Source organism: Rana temporaria, chromosome 8 (assembly GCF_905171775.1).
Source record: "Rana temporaria chromosome 8, aRanTem1.1, whole genome shotgun sequence".
Taxonomy (NCBI): domain Eukaryota; kingdom Metazoa; phylum Chordata; class Amphibia; order Anura; family Ranidae; genus Rana; species Rana temporaria.
The window spans coordinates 158,811,358-158,831,522 of NC_053496.1; the positions used below are offsets into that span (position 1 = coordinate 158,811,358).

The following is a 20,165-nucleotide window of genomic DNA, read 5'->3' on the forward strand; positions in this document are numbered from 1 at the left end:
ATTTCCAGTCTTTAGGTCCTGAAGAAGGAGTCTGACCCCGAATCATTTGAATGTTTTTTACTTTTCCAAATATAGTAGTTTTATAAAGACCAGAAGTCCTTGAGACCTTTCTTTACAGCGCTTCCCTCAACAAGTATCACATTGTTAGTTATTGGTATTTGTAGAACACTAAAGTCATGGGAAGGATTCGCTGCATTCTCAGATTCACAGCAGGTCATGCAGACTATGGAAATATGTAAGCACTGGGGAACCTTCCACACGATAATAAGATTCGTACAGGGTTTTTCCACCTACCTTGAATAATGCAATGAAGGAAATAGTTGTATGTAGTAGAACCTACTCTCTGAGGTCACATTACACATCATCCCTTCCTTCTTTCTCATCCACAGACGCCAGAATACCTGCGTCCTTGTACACTGCAAGATGGGGGTGTCCCGCTCGGCCTCCACAGTGATTGCTTATGCCATGAAGGAGTACGAATGGACGCTGGAACAAGCTATGAAACACGTCAAAGAGAGAAGGAGCATTGTCCAACCGAATGCTGGATTCCTGCGACAGCTGCAGACATATCAGGGCATCTTGGGAGCAAGGTAAATAGTTGTTTAGATATAACAGGGATCCTCAAACTACGGCCCTCCAGCTGTTGTAGAACTACACACCCCATAAGGCATTGTAACACACTGACATGTCTGTACATGACAAGGCATGATGGGAATTGTAGTTCCTGAACAACTGTAGTTTGAAGACCCATGCGATATAACAAGAAAAATAAGAGATAATAATATGGGCTGCAACGAGTAGATAAGGTAGATCCCTTTTTTTTCTCTTTTCAGTTTATGGAGTATTTTTGAACTAGTGTTTTTTAGGTCAATTTAAGGCTGTCACCATAAATTGCAGCATACATCGGCTACAATGTTACATAGTTGCATAGTAGGTAAGGTTGAAAAAAGACACAAGTCCATCAAGTCCAACCTATGTGTGTGATTATATGTCAGTATTCCCATCGATGCACCCCCCCCCCCCCCTGCTGGGACCACCGCCTGGCATCTTTGCCGCTCTTACAGTAAAGAATTCTCTACGTAGTTTAAGCTTAAACCTCTTCTTCTCATTTTAATGAGTGGTCATGTGTCTTGTTAAACTCCCTTCCGTGAAAAAGTTGTATCCCTATTGTGGGGTTACCAGTATTAGAGGTCGACCGATATGTGTTTTTCTCTGGCCGATGCCGATATTTAGAAATCGGGGCGGCCGATATTTTGGGATGATTTTTTATTTTTTTTGATGGCACTAATTGGCACTGGAAGATAGCACTAGCAGAAGGCACTGATTGGCAGGTGGCACTTATTGGTACTGGCAGGTTGCACTGGATGGCACTGAAAGATGGTTTTAGCAGATGGCACTTATTGGCACTGGCAGGTGGCACTAATTGACACTGGCAGGTGGCACTGATTGGCAGATGGCACTGATTGGCACGTGGCACTGGCAGGTGGCACTGGTTGGCACTGACTGGCAGGTGGCATTAATTGGCACTGGATGGCAATAGTTAGCACTGGCAGATGGCACTTATTGGCACTGGCAGGTGGCACTGATTGACACTGGCAGGTGGCACTGATTGGCAGATGGCACTGATTGGCACGTGGCACTGACTGGCAGGTGGCATTAATTGGCACTGGATGGCAATAGTTAGTACTGGCAGATGGCACTGGTTGGCATTGGCAGGTGGCACTGATGACTTTAGTTGACCCTAATAGGTGGCACTGGATGGAAGGTGGCACTAATTGGCACTGGATGTTGGCACTGGCAGATGGCACTGGATGGAAGGTGGCACTAATTGGCACTGGATGGTGGCACTGTTATTGGCACTGGCAGGTGGCATTGGCAGATGGCACTGGACGGCAAGTGGCACTAATTGGCACTGGCGTCACCCCCCCTCAGTACAGACCCCCTCTCTCTCCAGTATAGACACCCCCCCTTCAGTACAGACCTCCCCCCTAGAACAGACACCAGAGAGCGGTTTGTGTCCCACGAGCACGGGCCCCTCCTCCTCTGTGGGTGTAAACGGAGAGTAGGGCCGCCGCACTGGGTGTACCAAGATGGCCACGGATCCGGAGCTAGGCTGAAGCCGCGGCCTTTCCTGATGCTGTGACCGCAGGGGCAATCCGCGGATTGCCGCCACGGTCACAGCATCAGGAAAGGCCGCGGCTTCGGCCTAGCTCCGGATCCGTGGCACCGCTAGCGGCCATGTTAAATATCGGCCTAATTTGGATAAAAATCAGCCAATGACGATTTCTCCAGAACGGACAAATATCGGCCGATATTTCGGCCTGCCGATATATCGGTTGATTTCTAACCAGTATGGTATTTGTGAATTAAAATCATATCCCCTCTCAGGTGTCTCTTCTCCAGAGAGAATAAGTTCAGCGCTCACAACCTTTCCTCATAACTAATATCCTCCAGACACTTTATTAGCTTTGTTGCCCTTCTTTGTATTCGCTCCATTTCCAGTACATCCTTTCGACTGGTGCCCAGAACTGGACAGCATACTCCTGGTGCGGCCGGACCAGAGTCTTGTAGAGCGGAAGAATTATTGTTTTATCTCTGGAGTTAATCCCCTTTTTAATGCATGCCAATATTCTGTTTGCTTTGTTACCTGCAGCTTGCCATTGCTGAGCCTATCTACTAGGACCCCCAGGTCCTTTTCCATCCTAGATTTCCCCAGAGGTTCTCCCCCAGTGTATAAATTGCCACCCAAATGCATTAGTTTACATTTTTCTACTTTAAACCTCATTTGCCATGTAGTTGCCCACCCCATTAATTTGTTCAAATCTTTTTGCAAGGTTTCCACATCCTGCAGATAAGTTATTGCCCTGCTTAGCTTGGTATAGTCTGCCTAATTCAGAGATTAAACTGTTTAACCCATTCTCCAGATCGTTTATGAACCGATTAAACAGGATTGGTTCTAGGACAGAACCCTGGGGGACCCCCCTGACCATTGAGTACTCCCCATTTATCACTACCCTCTGAACGCACCACTGTAGCCAGTTTTCAATCAATGTACTAACCCTATGATCCATGCCACCGGACCTTATTTTGTACAGTAACAGTTTATGGGAAACTGTGTCAAATGCTTTTGCAAAATCCAGATACACCACGTCTACGGGCCTTCCTTTATCTAGATGGCAGCTCACCTCCTCATAGAAGGTTAATAGATTGGTTTGGCAAGAACGATTCTTCAGAAATGGCAGGTTCACTTTAACGTGGGCCTGGACTCAAAAAGGGAAGATTTTCTGTTCCACAGGAAACCTCTAGATATGTTCTAATTTTTTAATTCCTTTTTTTTTTGTCATTAAGTTTGGCTACACATTTTCCATGCGATGTCCGTGAGATGCAATTTCAGCCATACAGATAGTATGGCTGATATCGCATCACATTCAGACCAAACTTGCGCAGAACCCTTTTTTTGTCCGCACCAGAATCAGATCGTATGGGTGTTCACACCCATGCAATCTGATTCATATGTGAATTGTCAGTTCACAGTGCGATATGCTATCTGAAATGGGGGTATCATTAACATTCTATTGGCACTCCCAGCCGTTCGTATATGGCAGTGTAAACTACCGTGCGAGTCGGGTGTGATGCGGGAATCTGCAGTGGATTCGCAGGGTTCCCGCATCGCACAATTGTGAATTGGCACTTAATATTTGCTTAATGAATCTCTGTGCCTCAAATAGACTTCAAGAAAATTATCTATTTTGTCTTTAAATATACTTTTAATGTGTCCAGAATTGTTCAATGCTGTGAGCAAACATCCTCATTGTTACCTTATTTTTTTAAATAAAAATGAGTGTTTTTTCCTTTTTAAACTCCCTACCTCTTAGCTTCTTGCTTTTTTCTCCTTTTGACTCCCTGAGTTTACGTTTGATTTGTCCCGTATACCATGATTAAATGTAAAAAAACAGACTTTGTACCTAAAAATCTATAGCAGTGTTTCTCAAACTTTTTTTGTCCTTGCCGCTCACCAAAAAGATCAAGAAAAATTCACGGCTCACCTGAAAATATTTAACGTTTTTTTTGTGGTGAAGAACTTATTTATTTTTACTTATGTGTACTGATGGGGTATGCTCCCACCTTGGCATCCAGGTGTACTTAGGGCCCCTCCCTCTCCCCATGAATAAAATGCCCCGGACACCTGGATCAGTACTTGTCCATATAGATAGTCTGACAATCAAATCACAGCCAATTCTATCCTAAAAATATATTTCATTCCATTCCCATCAGCACTTTCTGAAATCTTATCTCGCACATCTATAGCTTGTACAGCCTATCCCAAATCCTGGACATGACCCCCCTCCATAGTAGTTGGCATCATGGGACAGAGTTGGGACAAGCATTGTTAACTCCTTCCTCCCCAGCAGCACTTCACACAGGCTGGCGAGGCTGACTCACCTTTAGGCAGGTGCAGATGGACACTGGACAGGCTCCTCTCTGACGTGCGGTGCTCATGCTCCCTTCCCTCAGGCTCTGAGCTGCGTGGCAAAGGAGAAGATGGAGAAAGGTGGGTCTCCACCGACCTGGAGCCAAAATTTAGTCACTAGGCACGGAGGAGGGATTTTAATCCTCCTCCGCACTGAATGCTGGGGTCTCGCCTCACTCTCTCCTTGCGATGTCGTGACGTCACTGTTTGTTAGACAGCTGGCGATCCTAGCAACCAGTGCAACGGCCGCAGTAGAGCATCGGCCTGCCTCTCCGGATTAGCACTATATAGCCTTTTTGGGGGCTCACCTGGGGCTATAGCCTGGGTCAGTGTGCTTTCCACGCCACAGCACACAGTTTGAGAAACCCTGATCTATAGTCACAGTAGTTGTTTTACATGAATACTTCTCAAACTGAAGAAGATGCACATTTTAATATTTATTTAGAAGGTTTTTCTGTTTATTATACCAGTGAAAGGGGTTTTGTGTTTAATCCTTTATAGAAGTGCACAAAATACCTTTTAATTCTCAGACAACAACTCCTAGAATTTCGAATAGTAGTAAACGTGCACGTCCTCCGGCTTCTTCCTATGCGTTTCGTCAGATATGACGTCATCGGGGGGTATCTTTTTTTTAATTATTTCTAAAATTTTGTAAGCAGTTCACTGCCTGTGCTTCCTTTTTTGTGCTGCACGCTTATCTGTTGCATTGTTCTCCGCTATTCCTGTGGACTACTGAACCCTACCCAATGTCTTATGGAGAAGAGATGGTGAGGTGGTCTGTAGTCCTAATACACTTTTTGTCCAAGGCTGACAACATTGTTCATCCAATGATGCAGTATGGTCAGTGAGCATTGTCACTGTAGGGCAGGAAGGACTACTGGCAGAAAAGAATAATAATGGAAAGAAAAGCCTGAAAAACTAATGCAACCACCATATCTAAGGACTGGTAATCAGTAATATATTACGTTTTTGTTTTTGGATTTCGGTCTTTTAACTTTTAGGCATTTTTTACAATATTAAATATTTTATGCATTTTGGCTATACATAAAAGTAATCTAATTTTAATTTTTTTTATATTCCATCCCATTTTTTTACATTTCCTGGGCACTGATTACAGTAAGCAGCGACACAGTTATTTGTGGGACCCCAGCTCTGCAACTGCCATTTCGAGGTACCCCAGCCCCCCGGATTCTTTACCTACACTACCCTCCGCCCCTAAACAGAAGATGAACCTGCGTTTTCTCATGAGGTCTATCAGTGAGATGGACGTTACTGACTCCAACCCTGAGTTGAAAGGCAAGCCAATAGAAAGGGAGAGGTCTGCCTCCGACATGGACAGTAGCCAACTGGAAAGCTTTGACGCTGTGCCTGAAGAGGATAGCATATCAAACCAACTGGATAGTCTGCCATCACTGGACAACAGCTTGCTGGAGAGAAACGATAGTTCAATGGATCAAGACGAGAGCCCAAGTAAGATTGACCTGGATGAGCAAGATGGAGAATTGGTGGAATCCTCCACTAAGAACAACTCAAAATGTGCTGCAATGCACGAGGAGAGTACGTCATTGGATGAGGTTAGTGGAAGAATAACCAAAATAGACTACCTGTTATTATTAATATATTCTAACATAAACAAGGTGGGTGGTGGGTCTGGAGCCAAAATTGAGTCACTAGGCACGGAGGAGAAATTGAAATCCTTCTCCCCTCTGGGCCTCGCATTTTTCTTTATTCTTTAGCTATAAAATTCATAGTTGCCTTTTGAAAAAGGTTCAATTTTTTCGAGTTCCCACATTGCACCCGGCTCGCACGGCAGTTCACACTGCCATATGCAAACTGCTGGGAGTGTCAATACGATGTTAATGACACCCCCATTTCAGCTTGCATATCGCACTGACCGTTCGGACATGAATCGGATTGCATGGGTGTGAACACTCATATTATTCGATTTTTGGTGCGGGCCAAAAAAAGGGTCCTTTGCGAGTTTGGCCCGAATGCAATATCAGCCATACTATTTGTATGGCTGAAATCGCATTGCACGGACATCACATGTGATTTGCACTACATGCCAACTGACCTTACTTTGTACAGTAAACGTTTATGGGGAACTGTATCAAATACTTTTGAAAAATCCATATACACCACGTCTACGGGCCTTCCTTTATCTAGATGGCAGCTCACCTCCTCATAGAAGGTTAATAGGTTGGTTTGGCAAAAACGATTCTTCATGAATCCATGCTGATTACTGCTAATGATACAGTTGTCATTACTAAAATCTTGTATATAGTCCCTTATCCCCTCCAAGAGCTTTGCATACTACTGATGTTAGGCTAACTGGTCTGTAATTCCCAGGGATGTATCTTGGCCCTTTTTTTAAATATTAATGCTACATTGGCTTTTCTCCAATCAGGCGATTCAGTTCGCATGAGTAGAGCTATACAAGTCATTCATTCATTCAGCTGGTACCATTCCAGTCAGTAAACTGTTCGTAAAAATTAGGAACAATGGTCTGGCAATCACTTGACTGAGTTCCTTAAAGACCCTCAGTGCAAGCCATCTGGTTCCGGTGACTTATTAATGTTATGTTTTTCAAGTCTATTTCTAATTCTGTCCTCTGTTAGCCATGAGGGTGGTTCCTGAGATGTGTCATGAGGATAAACATTGCAGTTTTGGTCACTGAAGCCCCCCGATTCCCCCATAAATTCAATGCTTTTGCCATCTCTCCATCCTTAGTTGATTCATCATTCTTTATGGGACTCTCCTCCACTATGTGCCTTTCGTGTTCTATCTTAGCCGCCCTGATTTCACCCTTACATTTCTATGTGCGTTCTTTGTAAAGTTGGATCCCAGCCGTTATTGAAGGCCTTCTCCTTTTGCTTTTATATGCATTTTTACGTTCGAGTTAAGCCACCCAGGACTTTTATTAGCTCCTTTTTATATTTTTTACCATTGGAATGCACTGGCTAATGCCCTTATTTTAATATGCTCTTAACCACTTAAGAACCGGACCAATATGCTGCTAAATGACCCAAGGGGTTTTTACAATTCGGCACTGCGTCGCTTTAACAGACAATTGCGCGGTCGTGCGACGTGGCTCCCAAACAAAATTGGCGTCCTTTTTTCCCCACAAATAGAGCTTTATTTTGGTGGTGTTTGATCACCTCTGCGGTTTTTATTTTTTGCGCTATAAACAAAAATAGAGCGACAATTTTGAAAAAAATGCAATATTTTTAACTTTTTTTACTAAATATCCCCCAAAAATATATATAACAATTTTTTTTCCCTCAGTTTAGGCCGATACGTATTCTTCTACCTATTTTTGGTAAAAAAAATCGCAATAGGCGTTTGTCGATTGGTTTGCGGAAAATTTATAGCGTTTACAAAATAGGGGATAGTTTTATTGCATTTTTATAAATTTTTTTTTTTTACTACTAATGGCGGCGATCAGCGATTTTGTTCGTGACTGCGACATTATGGCGGACACTTCGGACAATTTTGACACATTTTTGGGACCATTGTCATTTTCACAGCAAAAAATGCATTTAAATTGCATGGTTTATTGTGAAAATGACAGTTGCAGTTTGGGAGTTAACCAAAGGGGGCGCTGTAGGAGTTAGGGTTCACCTAGTGTGTGTTTACAACTGTAGGGGGGTGTGGCTGTAGGACTGACGTCATCGATCGAGTCTCCCCTATAAAAGGGATCACTCGATCGATACGCCGCCACAGTGAAGCACGGGGAAGCCGTGTTTACATACGGCTCTCCCCGTTCTTCAGCTCCGGGGAGCGATCGCGACGGAGCGGCTATACACGAATAGCCGCGCCGTCGTCCCGAATCGCTCCCCGAGGGGACCCGACCGCCGCAAGTACCGGGGGGGTCCCGATCGGACCCACGTCTAGGCAGGCACGTACAGGTACGTTGATGTGCCTGTCCGTGCCATTCTGCCGACGTAAATGTACATGAGGCGGTCGGGAAGTGGTTAAAGCATACCCAACAAAGTGTTCTTTGTTCCCAAGATTTTATCCCAATTATCTTCTAGCAAGGATCGTAGTTTAGGGAAGTTGGCTCTTTTGAAATTCAGTGTCTTTTTTTTATTTTATTTTTTTATTCTTCTTATATTTCCTATTTTGTATGATTTATACTAAAACGAATTGACCAGTACATGCTGTTTCCTAATTGGGTGCTGTGGGGTTGCAAATAGGACTTCCGGTTTAGGTGCTTTAGTCGACCTACCACTAATGCCCCCAATACTACCCTCTAGAACAGAGGTGGGCAAACTACGGCCCGCGGGCCGTATACGGCCCGGCGGACCTTTTAATCCGGCCCCCGGGCGGATCGCTAGAAATAGCATTGTAGTGGATGGCCGTGGCGGAACTACCGCCATAGCGACCCACGCGGGCGCTATGGGGCCCGCAGCTGAGTGAGGTTCGGGGGGGCCCGCAGTCTGATATTTGTTTATGACCGGGCCGCACAGCGGGAGGTAAGCGGGGACCGCGGCCTGGAGAGGGTTAACACAGGCCGCGGTCACCGCTTACCTCCCTCTATGCGGCTGTGCCTGTGTCTCCTCTAGTCTCCAGGCTCTCCTGCCCAATGTCATTTATCATCAGAGCAGGGCTGGGAGAAGCCGGAGACACTGAACAGCATGAGTGCTGTGCAGGGATCCGTGGTTGCTAGGAAGCAGGTCGGATCCAATTAAAACAGCTATTGCTGTCCCCGCACACGCTCTGCTGCCTGCAGTAGCTAGGCAACGCCGACGCTGCCAGGGCTGGGGCCGCTGATGACGTATGACGTCTGGAGACCCCGCCTCCTTAAATCTTTCCCCTCTATCCTTCCTGACTGTCGCCCATCTACTCTGCTTTGGTGCCTGCCCCTCTTTATCTCCACCCTCCTCTGGTCTGGCACCTGCCTGGTACGATCCCAACTCTCCTTTAGTATTGCCTCAGTGTTGACAGTTGCTTCCCTAGATTTTATTTTTGTTTGTTTTTCAAAATTGCTTAAAACTTTTTTTGGGGTTTTATAGCGCAAAAAATAAAAACCGCAGAGGTGATCAAATCCCACAAAAAGAAAGTTCCTTTTGTGGGAAAAGAAAGGACATTCATTTTATTTTGGAACAGCATCACACGACCGTGCAATAGTCAGTTAAAGTAACGCAGTGCCGTATGGCAAAAAAAATGGCCTGGTCAGGAAGTGGTGTAAAACCTTGGGCTGAAGTGGTTAACTGGTTGCCGACCAGCCGCCGTCGTTTTACGGCGGCAGGTCGGCTCCCCTGCGCGAGAGCACGTAGCTATACGTTGGCTCTCGCGCATGCCAATGGTGCCAAAAATGTGTCAAAAGTGTCCGCCATAATGTTGCAGTACGGGAAAAAAATCGCTGATCGCCGCCATTACTAGTAAAAAGAAAAATCAATAAAAATGCCATAAAACTATCTCCTATTTTGTAAACGTTATAACTTTTGCGCAAACCAATCAATAAACGCTTATTGCGATATTTTTTTTTTTTTTTTACGAAAAATATGTAGAAGAACACGTATCAGCCTAAACTGAGGAAAACATATATTTTTTTTTTTTTTTTTATATATATTTATATATTTGGGGGATATTTATTATAGCAAATATTCATTTTTTTTTCAAAATTGTCGCTCTATTTTTGTTTATAGCGCAAGAACTAAAAACGGCAAAGGTGATCAAATACCACCAAAAGAAAGCTCTATTTGTGGGGAAAAAAGGACGCCAATTTTGTTTGGGAGCCACGTCGCAAGACCGCGCAATTGTCAGTTAAAGCGACGCAGTGCCGAATCGCAAAAAGTGCTCTGGTCTTTGACCAGCAATATGGTCCAGGGGTTAAGTGGTTAACCAGCAGAATTCAGATTTAGAATTTTATTCCTACCTTTTGGGTAAATTTGGTTCTATTCTGACTCTGCTGAACACACAATGGATTTCATAGTCCTGAATTTTTTTTTTTTTAATGTTTCTTTTTTTTTTTTTTTTTTTTTTAGGTATTTGTTTCTCCATGTTCGTCCCCCTCCTCTCAATCCTCAGCAGCCCGTAGAAGAGCAAGACGCAAAAAGAAAGTTCAGACTCAGAATCCAGTAGAGAACCTTCGAGTGGGCCTTTCGTCAAAGTCCGAGTCCGTGGCAGTGCTTGAAGAAGCAGGACTTGTATCCAAGCGCCTGCAGGAAGTAGAAGAAGAAGGCCGCAAATCTCGCATCATACGACAGAGCAATGTCGGAGAGATGCCAGAGGAATCATAGACATTCAAGGCTTCCACATGGGGTTTGGCCAAAGGGAATGCAGGCAGTATTTGACCTGGGGGAGCATATTTTTATATTTTTGTAAAAAAAAAAAGAAAAATATTTTTCCATTGCCATTACCACATAAAGTAGACAGCGGAAGCTTTGAAAGAAAAGACTCAGGGATGGTATTTACTGGTTTTATTTTATTTCTGGTTGTTTTTAAAATACATGTTTGTAATAAGATTCATTTTAATAAATAAAATGGGGTCAGTTGAGTCTTTTAAAGACCAAACCTCTTCAACAGCACGGCTGGCACAGCATCGAAGCCTTAAATAGTAACATTGGCCATTATGCAAATGGTATGTCTTTCACACACACTGGCACACATCATACCCATGTTGGTATAAGCATTACTTTTCGGATATGATGAGCTAACTGCAGCTAACAGACTCAAAATGTCAGCCTCCTGTATTGGAATAGAATAGGGACAGTCCAAATCGGGTTGGTTGCTGATGGGATTTGTATTTTCTGTCTATCCAGTCTTGACATTTTACACAGCCTGGCAGGGCAGGAGACCTAGCTTTTTCCCTGCTTAAGTTCAGTACCATTTGTAGGTCTTGTTCCCTCCCCCAACACTGTGGTGGGACAGATGAAGGAGAAGCAGCAGTCTAATGACCTTATCTGTGCTTATCTCTGTTAACATCTACGCGCCGACCACCTCCCGGTGCATTGCCATGAAATGAGATTTGCCATGGAATGAGATGGTCCGCCTCCATCTCATCCTATTGGCTCACTCATGTCACGTGACAAAACATCAGTCACAGCTAGGCTATCATAGGGAGAGGATCTCCTCTCCCTGTGATGGCCCGATGGCACTGTCAGCAGCGTGCCTCCCGCTCCCCGATTAAGTACACCCCGCGCCCGCTCTACTCCCCGTCCCCCGCCCCCCGTTAAGGCTCAGGGAACGGGGCGAGTCTACGCTATTACCGTAGACCTAGCGTTGGATACGTTAGTAGCGTAAACCTCATACGCAGGTTTACGCTACTAACGTAGCCTACGCTAGGTCTACTGGGCTGGTGTTGTAAATACTACGCATGCACAGGTGTACGCTACTAACGTATCCAACGCTAGGTCTATGGTAATAGCGTAGACTCGCCCCGTTCCCTGAGCCTTAACGGGGGACGGGGAGTAGAGTGCGGGGGACGGGGAGTAGAGCGGGCGCGGGGTGTACTTAATCGGGGAGCGGGAGGCACGCTGCTGACAGTGCTATCGGGCTATCACAGGGAGAGGAGATCCTCTCCCTATGATAGCCTAGCTGTGACTGAAGTTTTGTCACGTGACATGAGTGAGCCAATAGGATGAGATGGAGGCGGACCATCTCATTCCATGGCAAATCGCATTTCATGACAATGCACCGGCCCTTCAAGAGTTCTAAAAGCCGGTAGGAGGGCATTAGGACCATGTGATTGGCTGTCACAGTGGTCACATGATCAGAAAGCTCCCAATCGCTAGTATGCATCAGGAGTTTTCCGGTACCCACCGGCTACTGTACTGGGAGCATGCTCTCAGCGCGGTAAGTTTAACAGGGCCACCTCGGCGGGTGAGCCTTAGCTACATATATGCACCGGCATCAAGGAGTTAAATACAAAAACATTCTACATAGTGAGGCCAGACCACCAAGGAAAAGATTCCATCACGAAAATTTTATAGAAGATCATCATATTTTATTATCTCATATGAATTAGATTCGAAAATATTTTGTATATTGTTTAGTCGCGTCGTGTCCGCCTCTTCGTGACCTCATGGACCATATCGCGCCAGGCTTTTCTGTCCACTGCCTCCCGGAGCGCGCTTAACTTCATGTTCATTGTTTCGATGATGCTATCTATCCATCTTGTTTTCTGTCTTCCTCTTCTGCTTTTTCCTTCCATGTTTTCCAGCATCAGGGTCCTTTCCAATAAGTCCCCTCTTCGCATTAGGTGGTCAAAGTACAGTGAAACCTCGGATTGCGAGTAACGCGGTTAACGAGCGTTTCGCAATACGAGCACTGTATTTTGAAAAATCCTAACTCGGTTTGCGAGTGTTGTCTCGCAACACGAGCAGAATTCAGGCCAAAGTGGTGTGCAGTACCGCATTTGGCCTGAGGTAGGGGATGGGGCCGGAGCCGAATGGCACAGTTCGGAATTACTACGTTCCAGAGCCTTTTTCTGATTTTTTTCGAAAAATTTATTGTGCAAATACCGCGCGAGAGAAAAAGTTGCAATGACCGCCATTTTATTCCCTATGGTGTCTGCTGAAAAAAAACATATATATAATGTTTGGGGGTTCTAGTAATTTTCTAGCAAACAAATTATGATTTTTACATGTAGGAGAGGAGCGCCAGACTAGGCCCGGTATGGAAGTGGTTAATCATTGAGCAATTTCTGTCTCTTGGATGTTTCCACTGACACCATTGATCTTTTTAAGTACCGTGTTTCCCCGAAAGTAAGACCTACCCCGAAAATAAGACCTACCCCAATTTTCAAGGAGGGCTGCAATATAAGCCCTACCCCAAAAATAAGCCCTAGCGTGTGTGTTTCTGTAATCTTATCTGTGGTCAAATGCCTTCGGTATACAGTGACACTCGGCGTTCAGCTTATCTCCTCCTCTTCTCCTTCCTGTCAGCAGGGGATCTCGCCCTTCCTTCCCTCTGCAATGCTCGGATCGCCGCAGGCTATGAAAGTGCAGAGGAGCACTCAGCTGATCTCCTTCTCCTGCTTGTCAGCGGGGGGGGGGGGGGGATCTCCGCCCCCTTCTCTCTGCAATGCTGGTTCGCGGCGGGCTATGGAAGCGCCGAGGGGCACTCAGATGATGTTTTCTTCTCCTGCTTGTTAGCAGGGATCTCGGGGCCCCCCTCCCTCTGCAAATCTGGATCGCAGCGGGCTATGGAAGGCGCCGAGGGGCGCTTAGCTGATGTTTTATTTTCCTGCCTGTCGGTGGGGGATGTCTGCCCCCCCTCCCTCTGCAATGCTTGGATCGTGGGAGAGAGCTCCAGCCGTCTATGAAAGCGCTGAGTGGCGCTGTAAGAAGGTATGTGACACAGAAACACACACCTTTTTCATGATATTCTACTGTAATAGAAAGGATTCTTGGAGTTTACAACCGTGTTTGATTCACTTCACACTGGGGATTCCTGCCAGGCAGGCAGGGAGAGGGGGCAAGAAGACAGCACGTGAAATGGTAAGCCCTACCCCGAAAATAAGCCCTACTGTGTTTTTGATTGCCAAAATTAATATAAGACCCGGGCTTATTTTCGGGGAAACACGGTATATGTAAGGGGGTAATTCTTCCCAATGACCATCACACTAATGTATCATGAGTTGTAGATATAGTAATTTCTAGTAGGGGGTTCCCTGAAACCAAAAAGACATTTCAAAGGTTCCTCCAAAGCTGGTTTTGAGGGCCACCGTATGTAGAATGTTTTTGTATTTATATGATTTATGGAATGTTGGCGCAGGAATAAAGTGATTTCCTTCCTTCCTGGTTTTCTCCGTTAAGGCCCGTACACACGATCGGATTTTCCGACGGGAATCCTGTGATGACAGGCTGTTGTCGGAAAATCCGACCGTTTGTACGCTCCATCAGACAATTGTCTGATTTTTCGCCAACAAATGTTGGATAGCAAGTGAATACATATGAAGAGCAAAACGCCAAAAGTAACCAGTAAGAATGCCTCTTTGATGTGGCTCCAGTAAGCTTAGATTTGATTGGTTGCTATGCACTGCACTTTACATGTCGCATTGCCTTGCTAGACAAGCCTGTTACAACTCGCACAGGAGGATATTGCGTAACTTTGTTTTTCGTGAACCTTTTGTCATACTTTGAAGACGTTTTACATGCAAATTGTACATTGCATTTTTAAATGTATTTTTGCTGCTAGAAATCATGTTCTGTTGTGCAAATGTTAACTTTTTTTTTGTGGACTGCAAATATAATAATGCTATCTCAATCAGCAGTGTGCCTTCTCTAAAACATGGAATTGTGCTACAATTCTTTTTTTTTTTTATTAAAACCATTGCAAAACAAATACTTTTGACATCCGGGTTTTTTTTCAACTCCAGTCCAGGTTTTTATTACAAATTTTTTTTTTTATAAAAAAAAATATATATATAATTTGTGTTGCTAAAAAATGTCCGTGTTTTAAAAAAAAAAAAATTATAATAATTATAAAAATATATGTATGTGTGTGTGTGTATATATATAAATTATATATATATATATATATATATATATATATATATATATATATATATATATATACACACAAATATTATGGCTGCAACTAACGATTATTTTCAAAATCGATTAGTTGGCCGATTTATTGTTTCAATTAATCGAATAATAGCCTTAAAAAAAAAAAAAATTGGCCCAATTTGTTGTTGGGCAGATTACAAAACACAAATTGCCACAAAAACACATTACATGCTTTTTCTGCAGCTTCTCCATTGAAGTACTGTAAAAAAAAATACGCAGCAGCTGAAAAAAAAATCCTGGATGTGAACGTCTCCCATAGGAAAACATGTAAATGAACTGTAGTGTGTTTCTGCAAAAAGCACCAAAAAAACAGAGGTGTGACCCCGGCCTGAGATGTTTAGTAACATAATGGGGTTAAAAAAACAAAAATAAGTACAAAAAGAGCAAATAAGGGGTTGATTTTTTTACTGCGGGACAGTGAAAGTAATATCTACAGTAGCGATTTTGCTTTTTTGTACTAAAGGGCTATTTTAGTTTAACCCCATTATGTTACTGGCCGATTAATCGATTATGAAAATTGTAATCGATTAAATCGACAACTAATCGATTATAAAATTAATCAATTAGTTGTTTCGGCCCTAATATATATATTAGGGCTGTTACTGATTAAAATTTTCGTGTTCGATTAATTGATTTTTATTTATTATCTATTAATCAACTAATTTCGATTAATTATAACGCACATACAGATCCAACTACTTTTAGCTGATCTCCTTGCAGGCTGATTCCCAGTGCAGCTACCAACCACTGGAAAAATGGATAGCAGGATACAAAAAACACACAAAGGCAGCGCTCGATGGGAATAGCATTTAAAACTTTTATAGTCTTCAAATAGGTAACAAAATAAATATTGCACTGGAGATAAAATCGATGTAGCTACATAAACTGTAAAAATGGTGCGAGTAATACCAAACGGTAGCAAAAGCAGTCATAAAAACATGTAGCCAAATATGATACTGGTATAAAAATGTGTACAACGATACCACTGCTGAATCCAGATGAGGAGGGGTTAACATTAGTCCGTCGGCATGTAGATGTCCCGTGAAGGGAACTATAACAACTTCCAGTGGATGGCTATAGAATCCCAGGTTGATAGAGGGAAGTGTAACAGCTCTTGCGTGTGGCAGATATCAAGTTCCCGCCGGCATGCAGATATGAAGGCACAGCAAAGGAGCTGTTCAGATGGACACGGCAAGCCCCGCCGGTGTCCGTTACATTACTGGATCTCCGACAGAGCTCACCGAAGACCCGGAAGCCGGGGGAAAGGTGAGAACCGATCAAAAAAATAAACGATTAATCGAGGAATTAATAGTTCATTTCCACAGCCCTATATATATATATATATATATATATATATATATATATATAGGGCTGTGGAAATATATATATAGTGTATATTAATAAAGATGGGGTGTGTTGCTGCTAAAAAATAACATCGTAAGTGGGTACTGCATTTAGATCGCTTTTCAGAGAGTATTTGACATCTGGGGTTTTTTTTAACTCCAGTCCGGGTTTTTATTATAAAAAAATTATAATTTTTTTTTTATTGTGTTGCTACAAAATAAGTGTACAACATGTCTGGGTTTTTATTAAAAAATATATATTTAAAAGTCCAGGTTTTTTCAAACTCCAGTCCGTTTTTTTTTTTTTTTTTTCCCCAACTCCAGTCCGGGTTTTTATTTTTTATTAAAAAATAATAATAATAAAGATAGGGTGTGTTGCTGAAAAAATATGTGCGAAAACATTTTGGACCATTTTCAGACTAAAAGGGCCAGCAGTGCGATTTTGGTAATTATGGACCAATTTCAGTCTAAAAGGCTCGGCAGTGCGATTTTGAATCATTTTGGGGTTAAAAGGGCCGGGGGTGGAATTTTGGCAATTTTGGACCATTTACAGGCTAAAAGGCCCGGCACTGCAATTTTGGACCATTTTGGGGTTAAAAAGGCCGGGGGTGCAATTTTGGACCATTTTCTTGTTTAACCACTTGTCCACCGCACGCCGTCAAATGACGGCGGGCGGAAGACTCCATTGTTCTGACAGGATGTCATATGACGTCCTGTCATTTAAATAGGGAATGCGCGCGATCCCCTGCTCGCATCCCTGTACTGTCGGTGGCGGCGTGTCCATTCACAGCCTGATCACAAGTGTAAACAAAGAGCTGTAACTAACTGTTACCAGCTCTTCTCTCCTCACACATCGTTTCCAGTGTGAGGAGAGAAGAGCTAGAAGCAGTTACAGATCTGTGTTTCTGTAGTGTCTGCAACCATACAACACCTGTCTCATCGACCCCCCCCCCCCCCCCAATTGTCACCCGTCACCCAACAGTCACCCATAAAGTGTGTTTAAAAGCACCTGTCACATAAGGAGACTGCCATCAGAGGTGCAACCGTCACCCATCCCATCAGTGACGGTGCCCTGTCACCCATCCCATCAGTGACGGTGCCCTGTCACCCGTCTGTGACGGTGCCCTCCACATATGGGAGGTCGCTATCCTATACGCGAATATTTAAACTGCAACACCGACTTCTGTGTCTATATTCTAAAATGTCCCTGTACATTGGTATATGTTGGAAAGACTATAGGCCCATTTAAGAAGCGTTTCCAAAAACATAGGAGCGACATTAGGGTAGCCCTAACTAAGACCGCCAAGGGGGAACAGGTAGACTTCAACAAACCTGTGGCTTTACATTTCGTGACAGTCAAACACCAGATCCACGAACTCCGGGGTATGGTTATTGAACACGTTAAAGCACCCTATAGGGGTGGTGATCGGAATCGAGCACTACTTTGCCGCGAGGCCTATTGGATACACACATTAGGGACAGTGCAACCTGGTGGGTTGAACGCGAATTTGTCACTGATGTGCTTTATAGATGATCGCTGATTGATCGCTGTGACTTCCATTAAGCTCCCCTATGCAATGCCTTATGGCCTTTGATTGGGCTTATCTATCTAGTGTTCTTCTTCAATCGCATATTATTCTTGCGCCATCGTATTTATTTAAAGTTATTCTCTGATCTTATCTTGCCATTGTATATTAGAAATGACATCCCATATGGTATTTTTTATACCATCGGTTTTTTTTTCAAGCCCCCGTGGGCTTCTTTTAACTGTATTTTGTTTTCTTTTTTCATGGTTGACATTGTAGACATTTTTACATTTGACTATGTATGGACGATGACCCTATCAACTTAGACCTTTAGGCAGGTTTGATATAGGATGTACATCGATATGGCTCGTTTTTGAGTGACCATTTGTCTGTTGGTGTTCTCACCCGGACCGTTAGCCCTCTGTATTGTGTCTACATGTCATATCTTACACTTTTTTAATAGTCTGTTCACCCTGGTGCTTTCTTACCTTTTTGTTTTTTGGTATTTTCTTTTGCTTTTTCTTTTCTTCTGTTTTAGTAATTTCACTTTGTTTTGTTTTTTGATTTCTGCCTTGTTTTGTTTTATTTTTGTTTTATATTTATTTTTATTTATCTTTATTTTTATTTGTATTTTTCTATTTTTATTTTTATTTTTATTTGCATTTATTTATTTTTATTTTTATATTTATTTTTATTTTATTTTTTTTATTTATTTATTTTTATTTTTTATATTTATTTTCATTTTTTATATTTATTTTTATTTTTATTTATATTTATTTATATTTATTTTTATTTTTTTCTATTTATGTTTATTTATGTTAATTTACATCTATTTTTATTTTTATTTATATTCTTTATTTCTTACATTTTTTCTAGTTGTTTATTATTGTTTAATTTTACTTTTTTTCTTTATTCTTTTTCTCCTTTTTTTCTTCTTTTTTGTCTATCTATGTAGGTGTTTGGTTCTGTATTGGTGCTTATTATTAGTCATTTTACCTTTTTTAAAAAAAGTTTCTTCTTTTCTTCACTTATTATCTTATCCTGGGTGAATATAGCACGCTTCCTCTCTAGTACCTCCCATTGAACCATATCACAGCGGCTTGTTTTACAAGTCGCGCTGTCACATTAGCCTGAATTGTCAGGCTGCGCTCTCCTTGACCCCTGCAACCATGCGACAGGGACTTGCTTTTCAAGCCTCGCTGTCACATAGACCTGAACTGTTAAACTGCGCTCTCGTTGGCCCCTTGTAACATGTGACGTAGGCTTGCTTTCCAAGCCTCACTGTCACATTGGTCGAAGCTGATTGGCTGAGCCGACGTATGATGCGCCGACGTCATTGTTTCTATGGCGACGGCGGCCGCACAACGACGCTGACCACAATTTTGCAGACTGACACTGGCTGAGGGATACCACAGGACAGCACACGTGGTATCAGCTGTGCGATCGGGATTATGATCGATGACACAGCGGAGGGGTACATGGACAGCTCCTTCTGCAGGTAGGGGATTTATACATTTTTTCTGGCAATGTACAACTGAGCAGCTATGCGATCACTGTTTTGATCGTGAACACAGCTGGGGGTATGTACCCCATGTGACTCTTTGCTCATGCCTGTTTGTGATTAACTGATCACTAATAGGTGCTTGCATAACATACCTAATGTAGACTCCTGATTGGATGGGTGGGTAGAGGGAGGAGGTGTTTGGGGTGGGTGGGTTTTATTTTTCAAAGATTTTCATTGGTGACAGCTTCTTATATATTTGTTTGCTTTATTGTATTTGTATCTTTTTGCCTGACGAAGAGGTCCTGCGTGGCCTCGAAACGTTGCTCTTTTTGACATAATAGATATGCATTAAATCTTTGGACGTTATGATTCCTGGTGTGCTGGCGAGTATATATATATATATATGTGACGGTGCCCTGTCACCCGTCTGTGACCATCAGCGGTTCACCCATCTGTGACCATCAGCGGTTCACCCATCGCCCATCTGTGACCATCAGCGGTTCACCCGTCGCCCATCTGTGACCATCAGCGGTACACCCGTCACCCATCTGTGACCATCAGCGGTTCACCCGTCGCCCATCAGTGACCATCAGCGGTGCACCCATCAGTGACCTGCCCTGTCCCCCATCAGTGACCATCAGCGGTGCACCCATCAGTGACCGTTACTGTCTGTGGCCTGTCGCCCATCTGTGACCATCAACCGTCAGTCTGTGGCCTATCACCCATCAGTGACCATCTCCCGTCACACCATCACCCATCAGTGAATGTCACCTGCCACCCATCGCACAACCCATCATTGAC

General features: G+C 43.3%; 1 protein-coding gene across 1 annotated transcript in view; it reads left to right on the top strand.

Moving 5' to 3' along the window:
- SSH3 (slingshot protein phosphatase 3) overlaps positions 1–11,004 on the top strand; it is a 99,146-nt gene extending 88,142 nt beyond the window's left edge. The window contains exons 12-14 of the mRNA XM_040321013.1: positions 390–590; positions 5,589–6,045; positions 10,462–11,004. Coding sequence (XP_040176947.1) covers positions 390–590; positions 5,589–6,045; positions 10,462–10,716 — 913 coding nt within the window. The 3' untranslated portion in view covers positions 10,717–11,004. The remainder of the gene's footprint in view (positions 1–389; positions 591–5,588; positions 6,046–10,461) is intronic.
- The last annotated feature ends 9,161 nt before the right edge of the window (positions 11,005–20,165 follow it).